We start from the raw sequence: 10,036 nt of genomic DNA on the forward strand, positions 1-10,036 counted from the left end.
TAAAACAGGACATCAACAAAATAGATTCAAGAAGTTCTGTGAGGGACTTCCCTGGTGGCACAGTGGTTAAGAATCCGCCTGCCAATGCAGGGGACACGGGTTCAAATCCCTGGTCCAGGAAGATCCCACATGCTGCGGAGCTAAGCCCATGAGCCACAGCTACTGAGCCCATATGCCTAGAGCCCATGCTTTGTGACTAGAGAAGCCACCACAATGAGAAGCCCACGTACTGCAATGAAGAGGAGCCCCCGCTCGCTGCAACTAGAGAAAGCCTGTGTAGCAAAGAAGACCTGATGCAGCCAATAAATAAATTAATTAATTAATTTAAAAAAAGTTCTGTGGACCCTAAAAAAGAACAAATACATAGGAATTACATTAAAACATAGCAAGTCTGCTAAAAAGTGAAGACATAGAAAATATTAAAATCAGTCAGGGTGAAAAAGACACATTACCTTCAAATGAAGGCAACAGTAAGACTTAACTACTCAACAGAAACAGTGGAAGGCAGATGAAAATGCAAATATTCTTAAAATGCTGAAAGAAAAAAGCCAACCTAGAATTCTGTATCCACAAAAATATCCTTCAAAAATGATGATATACAAAGCTTTCAGATAAATAAAAATGGAGAGAATTTTTTGACAGCAAATCTACACTAATAATAATAGCAAAGGGAGAAGGAACATGATCCCACATGGAAAAAGAATTGTAGAAGGAAGCTAAGAACAATGGAAAGGATAGATATATGGGTAATATAAATGTTGACAGTAAAACTGATAATAGTAATGTAATATAGTGTTTTAAACATATATGGAATTAAAATGTCTTACAACAGTAACAAAGAGGAGAGTAAATGGACTTAAAGTGTTCTAATGTATCATTGTTTTCAGGGAAGTGGTAAAAGGAGTAATTTGTTTTATACTCTAAAAGCCATAAGTTAAGGATGCATTGTAAACTCTAGGAAAACCACTACAAGAAAGAAAGAAAAAAAAAAGAATATAAAATTTAAGTTAACTGAGGGAAAAAATATGACAAAATATTTTATCAATCCTAATAAACAAAATAGGAATCAGTGAAACACAGAAACAAACATACATATGTAATAAATTTCTATATATTGATGCAATATAGAAAATAAATCCAGTTGCTGGTTCTTTGCAAAGAAATTGATAAACCCCTAGCAAGATTCCTCAAGAAGAATCAAAGGTTGCTTTGACATTTAAAAATTTGTTAATGTAATAACCACATAATTAGATTAAAGAAGAAAAGCCAAGTAATTTTGATAGGTTCACAAAAAGTATATGATTAAGTTCAATATTAATATGTTTTAAAAAATACTTTTGGCAAAGTAGGCATACATCCTGATAAAGAATATACCAAAAAAATTCTACAGTCATTCTTAATCCGTATCATTCTTAATAGTGAAAAATTAAAAGCATTTCTTTTATAATGAAGGACAAAACAGTGTGTCTTTTGGTCATTTCTATTCATTATTGAACTGGTGAGCCCATCTAGCATGGTTGGAACCTTATAAATAATGACAAATAAAGGTTTTAGTACTGAATGAAAGAAACTAAACTGTCTTGTCTTGTAGGTAATCTGTTTGGTTAATAGAAAACTAAAAGAAACAACAAGTAATATTATTTGAATAAGAAAGTTTAGCAGAGTTGTGGGATATATTCAATATATGTCAACTGTATTTTTAAATTCCTTTTACATGAAACAATAAATATTATAGTACCTAGGAATACACCTAACAAAATATATGAAGACTTTTAGAGAAGATATTTATAAAGTTTTATTGAAAGAAATTAAAGATGACCTAAATAAATGAAGAGATACACCATATTCATGGATGGATGACCTCTAATCATGATAGCAAAATTTTAAAAATCTCAAAAATCTTCCAATTGATTTACAAATTCAGTGTATTTTTAACAAAACTCTGTAGGTTTTTGATGGAAATTAAGCTGTTTTTAAAAATTATTCAGAAGATGGAGTACAACCTTTAAAAATTGTGAATCACTAGGTTGTACACCTGAAACTTATATGGTGTTATAAATCAACTATACCTCAATAGAAAGAATATACAGAGGAGTGAAAGTCAAGAATAACAGCCAAAACACTCCTGAGGAACAAGGTGGAGAAACTTGCACTATCAAATGTCAAGATTTATTTAGAAGATGTAGTAGGGACTTCCTAGGTTGCACAGTGGTTAAGAATCTGCCTGCCAATGCAGGGTACATGGATTTGATCCCTGCCCCAGAAAGATATCACATGCTATGGAGCAGCTAAGCCCATGTGCCACAACTATTGAGCCTGCCCTCTACCTGTGAGCCACAACTGTTGAGCCCATGTGCCACAACTACTGAAGCCTGTGCACCTAGAGCCTGTGCTCCACAACAAAAAAAGCCTCCACAATGAGAAGCCTGCGCACCACAAAGAAGAGTAGCCCCCATTCACCGCAACTAGAGAAAGCCTGTGTGCAGCAACGAACACCCAATGCAGCCAATAAATAAATAAATAAATTTATAAAAAATAAAAAAAATAAAAGATGTAGTAATTAAGGCATTGGTTACTAGCAGAGACACAAGTGGTACAGCGTTAGAGATCCCTGAAACAGTACCAAACATATATGGAATGTGGTATATAATTGACAGCATTGTAGATTGGTTGGGAGAGGATGAACTAACCGTTCAGTAAAAGGTATTATGTCAATTGGTGATCCATATAGAGAAAAAAAAATGAGTTTGGATCCCTGTTTCACATCTTGCACAAAGAAATCTATTTTAAATAAAGACCTAAATGCAAAAGGAAAAACAGTAAACTCTTAGAAAAAAAAAAAAGTGGCAGAATATTTTTATGACTTAAGGGTAGGGTTTCCTCATCAGGATACAAAAGATTTCCTCATCAAGATACAAAGAAGTACAGACTATCTATAAAGGAAACATTTAAGAATGTCTGTTCATCAAAAGACACACACAAAAATGAAAAGCTCAGACGGAGCAATATATAGAACCCACAAAGGATTTGTAACTTTCAAGAGTGTATAAAGAGAGCTTTAAAGATCAATAAGAAAAAGACATCCCAATAGAAAAATCATCAAAATATGTATTCCCCAAAAGAAGGAGAACTGACTGGCCAATTATAGGTTTGAAAATGTGGTCAACTTGAACAGTAAACAGAGCAAATACAAATTTCAACCATGAGATATTTGTATGCTCTAAAATTGGCAAAAATAAGAATTCCAACCATACCCTCGTTGGCATGTATTCTGAAGCAGTGAGAACTAACAAGTGTACTCTGTTGGAGTGTAAATTAGTTGTAACTAACTTGGTAATGCAATATGTTATCTAGTGAAGTTGAATATGTCTGTTCATGCATTTGTATAACCTAGCAATTCCATTTCTAGCAGTGTACGCTAGAGAATATCATACACCCATGTGTCAGGAGACAAATATAATGATATCCATACTATCATGGTTCATAATTGTAAAACACTAGAAACAATCTAGATATTTATATACAGTAAAATGATTAATCGCATGCACATAATGTTGAGTAATAAATCAGGAGAACACATCTAGCATTATCCTGTGTATTTACATTTTTAAAGCATACAGATTTAAATAGTAAATTATATAGGATTACATATACTTTAGTAAAGGGAAAACAAGGAAATGATAAAATTCAGGATAGCAGTTACTCTTAGAAATGTGAGAGAAAAATATGATTGAGGAGGCACATTTGTATTAGTTAAGGTTTAGCTGCATTTGACAGAAATCCCAAATAGTGACGTAAGCAAGATGTAAGTTTATTTCTTTTGTAACAGATTGAAAATATTCTAGACATGACAGCCATGCTTTACATGGTTATCTAGGAACCAGGCTCCTCCTGCCTTTTTGATTGATCTTTTGAATGTTACCCTCACGCACAAGATTATGGTGGCTTACCATCACGGATGGAAGAATGGAGGGCTAAGTGACCTTCTTAAGGTCAGTTTCTAAAGGTTGCCTATATGACTTCTCTTCATGGTGTTCTGGCTAGAATTTAGTAATTTTTAGATGCAAGAAAGCTTGAGAACTGTGCTCCACTGCAAATCAGGAGTTTTAGGACAGGGAGGAGAAGAGCACAGATATTGGGAGGAAAGTAGCAGTCTCTACCACAGGCTCATGGGGGCGGGACAGCAAGAGGAGTCATCAAAGGTATTGATATTGTTATGTTTCTTAAAGTAGGATGGTGAGTATAGATGCTTTTTAAACATTATTTTATACCTTTCTTATAAATTATATACTCTTTTGTATATATGAAATGTTTCATTATTAAAGTTAAAACATGTGGATACTTTTCAGGCTTTACTTTGTTTGAATCTTATGCAGCTTATGGTATTACTGATCATACCCACTAGACATTTGAATTTTTATTGGCAAGAATCTCCAGGTTTTTCTCTTATTTCTCGATCCGTTCCTTTTCAGCCTCCTGGGTTTCACTTTCTCTGCAGGGGAAAAAAGGCCTTTTCCTAGATGCCCCTCACTTGTCTCCATAATTATTTAGGATAGTTTCAAATTGGCTAATGGGTTTCCTGGATTTGGAAAAATTGCAAGAGAAAACTAATTATATGGTAAATATTCAGATTTTATCACCTTTTATTCATAATGTTCTAGCCATACATGAAAAAACAGAGGTTAGCACATTTTTTTTCTTTGTAATTCTAAATAATTGTTCCTTATATCTTTTTGAACTGCATCATAAAAGAACAAATAATTCTAGAGTGAGTCAAAAGTACCAGTGTGTCTTGGTAAAGGTAAGAAACAGCAATGGTTCCCACAGATATATACACATAACATAATAATTTATTCTAATAAGAATAAATCTTGAAAATAACTCACATGTTTATAATCATGTACCACACATTATATCTTCTAATAAAAATCATCAATTTACTTGACCACCCAGAATGACTGCATTTCCTAGCCTTCCTTGCAGCTGGGTATGACTAGCTGACCTAAGTTTTGGCCAATGGAATATAAACAGAAGTCATTACATAATAAATTTTAGCATATATTAACAGGGACTGTTTTTCCACCAATGTGAAATAGTCTCAGGCACACATGTATTTGAAAAGTTCTATTCACTTAAATTTTTTTATAAGCAAATGAGATAAAATTGATTTGGTGAGCATTAAAGTTTTAACCAGATGTTAGGGACTGTGTCAGGTTCCAGGAATACAGGATTGAACAGATTATACTCCCAACCTTCAAGGAGCTCACAGTCCAAAGGAAATCTAGTTAAATGCTATGGCAGACATGGCTATGCCCAAGGTGCTGTGGAAACAGAGAGAAAATGCCAGTTAGCAAGGAAACTCAAACTCAAGAAAGCTGACAGTGTAACTCTATAAAATAATTTTTAAAAATAGCATCCAAAATTCTCAGTTATTATAAGCATTTAAATATCATTTCTATTGAAAAAAATGACTCCTATGTTATTGTAGTAGGTGGAGGTAAGAGTAACAGAAGGAACACAAGTGAACTCTATTAACTTTTAAAATATTTTCTCTATAAATTTTTTTTCCCCTGGTTGTATACTAATCTTGTAATCAGAAAAAACTAATTAAAAAACCCAACATTTAAATACAATATGTATTTTTTTAATGTAGCAACATAACTTTTTTGATTTAGCAACATGGTTTTCATCAGATTTCTGGATTGAAGTCTTAACTTTATCTTAAACTCAAGCTCATGTAATATATTGCATATTTTATACATATCTTTTCTAATGTTTTATTTTAAATTCAGTTTTATTTAATGTAAATATGTGATACGTATTTCTTCATAGTACTTCACTGTTATTCCAGCGTAGATATTGTCTGGCATTACAATTTAAGGAAGACTCTAGTTTCAGTCACTGGTTATAACAGATTATAAGGAGGAAAATAGTACAGTTGACCCTGGAACAAGGTGGGGGTTAGGGACATCAACCCCCACACAGTAACAAAGTCTATGTATAACTTTACAGTCAGTTTGCCTTCCTCGCTATTTGTGGTTAAGCATCTGAGGATTCAGTTAACCACAGGTCATGTAATACTATAGTATCTACTTAGTGAAAAAAACCTTCATATAAGTGGACCTGCACAGTTCAAACCTGTGTTCAAGGGTTAACTCTATGCACAGTTCTTAATCTTAACATAGTACCTGCTCACCATCACATTTCTCACTAACTTGGAATGTAAGCATTTTCTTGTGACCTAAAGCTGTTCAAACTCATTTCTCTTTTTTGTGATTTCTTAAGATGGGAGAAAGACCCATTTTCATAGACATTGCTCTTCATTTTGAAAAACTGAAAAGGGACTAGTCAAATCTCATCCATTAGCCTTCTATAACTTTACTTCTATCACTTAGTCTAGGTCATTGTAAAGCACTCTCTCCAAGGTGATTTAGTAATCCAGGACTTCTTGCTGGTGTCATTCAGATACTGTACTATAACTGTTAATATTCTCTCTGATTCAGCATTAAACAAAAATGAAGTCTTTAAATTTTTTTTTTTCCTTGCAGACTTTGCCTTCAAAAGAAACAAGGTTTTTAAATACTACACAAATGCCTTGCCTGCAATCAGCTTCAATTTGGAGTAGCTGTGAACACAATTCAAAGTCTCAGATACTAACAGAACATGTATCAGAGTTAGATTCTTCTTTCCATTCTGTTCTGTCATTGCCATCAGGTAAGCCTCCTTATAAAAAATTTCTAAGTAAGTAAATTTTTTTATGTGAAATCTAATCCTGTAAATACAAGAAATCTAATAAACTTTTATCCGTTGTCACTGAATAGTAGAGCTAAACAGTTTTCATAGAGAAATTAATCTAGTCACATGCTGAGTTAATGTTCTGTCTTTAAGTTGATTTTTTAATTCCTTGGAAACCATTTTGACTTACTTTGGGAAATACTTAGCTTTTGATCTCCCTTTGAGTGTTGAATTTTTAGCATTTTATTGATCACATGGCTATGCTGTTGAAATGTTTCTAAGTCAGGGTTATTTTTCTAATATGTTGTTTTGCATGGAGTTTTCCCTGCCATATAGTATTTCTCCATCTGTAATTAGCACTGAATTTCTCTGAGAGAAGAAAATTGTCCATCTTTAGACATAGTCAACTTCTGAACCTCAAAAATACCTATAATCGGGACTTCCCTGGTGACACAGTGGTTAAGAATCCACTTGCCAATCCAGGGGACACAGGTTTGATCCCTGGTCTGGGAAGATCCCACATGCCGTGAAGCAACTAAGCCCATGTGCCACAAGTACTGAGCCTGTGCTCTAGAGCCCGTGAGCCACAACTACTGAGCCCAAGTGCTACAACTACTGAGCCCAAGTGCTACAACTACTGAAGCCCATGCACCTAGAGCCCGAGCTCCGCAACAAGTGAAGCCACCGCAATGAGAAGCCCACGCACAGCAACAAAGAGTAGCCCCCCTCACTGCAACTAGAGAAAGCCTGCACACAACAGAGACCCAATGCAACCAGTAAATAAGTAAATAAATAAATTTATTTTTAAAAATACCTATAATCTACGGCTGAGCAGATGAGGCATTGCATCCCTATATCCCTAAGATGGCTGTTTCCTTCCAGTTCTTGTTTTCTATTCAAATGTGTCCAGTCTTAGCTACATTGGAACTGAAGTAAATATTTAGGGTAAAAAACATTCTTCACATTGTTTATCTCAGGTTCTTCTCTTTATGGGAAGTTATCTCCAATGGGCTTTTGTTTCCTTTTCAACTTTTGGTTCTAATTATCCAGGGACTGCTCCTCTTTGTAAAGCACTATTTTTTGTACCTATTCCTTCCCTGAATCTTAGTTTGGTTTTTACCACCATTACAGTGGTTTCTTAGCTACACTATACTTTGAAGTAAGTTCCTGGTAGGAACTATTTTACTCCATCTTTGAGGAAACCTTAATAATAGAAAGAAAAATAATATATATAACAGTAATAACAAAGCTAACATTTGATCTTAGCATACACTGGGTCCTATAAGCACATACATTCTCTTGTTTAATTCTTGCAGCAACCCCATGAGAATAGATATTGTTGTCCTCTTTATCTTACATACAAGAACACTGAGGCTTAGAGTTGTTAAATTACTCATCCAAGAGTACACAGCTAGTAAATGATGGAGACAGGATTGTATCTGAGGTTGTCATTCTCTAGAGTCACACTCCTAATCATACTCTTTACTGCTTTTCTGTTTTATTAGTAAATTTATTTCTCTGATGACAAAAATCTGAGAGCTGGCATAAATATCTTTCATCCTACTATGTCAGATCTAATAAGTTAAGATTAGCTTCCCTACCTACTAGTTTGGGTTATCCATTTCTTCTTGTGTTCATTTAATAAAAATCTGAATACTTGCTGTATACTAGGTACTAAGTAGGTCGTAGGAGTATAAATGGAGATAAATTCCTCAAGGTACTTGCATTCTAGTTTAACAAATGAGGTATAAATTAATAAGTGTAATAAAGTGTTATGAAATTTTAATAAAAGCCCACAGGTCACAGTGTGAGTTCTAAGGAAGGTATATGGGTACCACAAGCACCTTCCCTAGTTATGTCACATTTTACCACAACTCAAGAACAGTGGTAGAATAGGTGATACGCTATATAAAAGTTAAGTGATATTTCTTTGGAGAAACTTATGTTTTGGTAATTGGAAATATCAGAATCCTGAAATTATTAAGCAGCATATTTAATTTGTATTCTTATTTTCATTTTGTAATATAGTCTTCTTATAGTCATAGTATAGTGATAGCATTGAAATCCATCTTACCTTTGCCCCTTGGGAGAGTCTCCAAGATGATACTTATAAACTCATTTTTTTGTGTGCATATTTTTCCACACTTGAGTATAGATCTGCCAGTAAAATACACCTTTTGATGGAGAAATACTTGTTTAAAATTGAGACCCTTCCTGGGTCTATCCTGATTTATGCATTCATAATTAGTTTTCTTAAAAATAAATACCTTCTTTCAGTAGGAAAACTGAATAAATCAGCTGCTTTATAAAATATTTCTCTATGTTTCTTAGGAAAAAGTTTAGGTGTCTCTACTAAATGCTTTTTAAAATGATTGTTTTGGCATTCTTGATTGAAGAAAATACCCTTTAGTTAATAAATGTGAAGCACCTCTCTTTTATTTACTTAGCTCCTCTTTTGGTTGTTGACAGTATGGAATATAAATATAGTGAATTGAATGACTCTCCTAAGTCTCTGTTTAAAAGAAGAGAACTAGTTTGTCATTATGTTTTGATCTTTGTAAAAGTAGATTTCATGATTCATAATACTAGTAAACTAAGGGAATGTGAAACTTGACATTTTCATAAAAGATTGCATCCGAATTATAGTGGTTTTCCCTCAAGTAATTAAAATCATGTCATTATATCTTTTGGAAACCTCGTTATTTCAAATGCAGAGTTTGTAGGGGAGGGGTGGAATGGACTGTATATTTTATTAAAGGCCTTTTGGGAGCATTTGTTTCATCTGCAAATAGTATTTAATATTTATAATTTTGTTCATTTTATGTACTATTTTAGTTTATGAAATTGCTCATTGTTAGTGTTGTTTATTTAGTACATAATATCCAAAATTCTGCTAACAATACGCTTGGAAAGTATAGTTTGGCGCTTCTAGTGGTTGTGACTTTTCAAGCTTTTGCTTATTTTTCTCTGTCTTAATATTGGAGTCTGTAGAGAGTGATTTCACTGAAAATACTTTTTTTGCTTTATTTTGCTAGATGTGCCTCTTCATTTTCACTTTGAAACATTGTTTAAAAAGACTGAAATAAAAGGAGATCTTGCTGAAAATAAATTTATAGGAGACTGTATCATATCTCCATCACCTGGTATGTCATTTACAAATCTTGTACTTTACTTTTTACATCTTTCATATAGTTACTACTTTTGCTAAGGAAATAAAATTTAACAAAGGAATGAATGTAAATCCTTAATTTTAATATTCATTTTTCACACATCACACACAGACACAAATAGAAAATACATA

At 33.4% G+C, this 10,036-nt stretch overlaps 1 protein-coding gene across 3 annotated transcripts in view; it reads left to right on the forward strand.

The window, feature by feature from the left end:
• Positions 1–9,948, forward strand: part of LOC130843466 (KAT8 regulatory NSL complex subunit 1-like protein) — a 65,895-nt gene extending 55,947 nt beyond the window's left edge. For all 3 annotated transcript variants that reach the window (XM_057719761.1, XM_057719762.1, XM_057719763.1), the window contains exons 5-6: positions 6,549–6,714; positions 9,771–9,948. In XM_057719761.1, coding sequence (XP_057575744.1) covers positions 6,549–6,714; positions 9,771–9,943 — 339 coding nt within the window. In that variant the 3' untranslated portion in view covers positions 9,944–9,948. The remainder of the gene's footprint in view (positions 1–6,548; positions 6,715–9,770) is intronic.
• Positions 9,949–10,036: the final 88 nt, after the last annotated feature.

This window comes from Hippopotamus amphibius, unplaced genomic scaffold (assembly GCF_030028045.1).
Source record: "Hippopotamus amphibius kiboko isolate mHipAmp2 unplaced genomic scaffold, mHipAmp2.hap2 scaffold_332, whole genome shotgun sequence".
NCBI lineage: Eukaryota > Metazoa > Chordata > Mammalia > Artiodactyla > Hippopotamidae > Hippopotamus > Hippopotamus amphibius.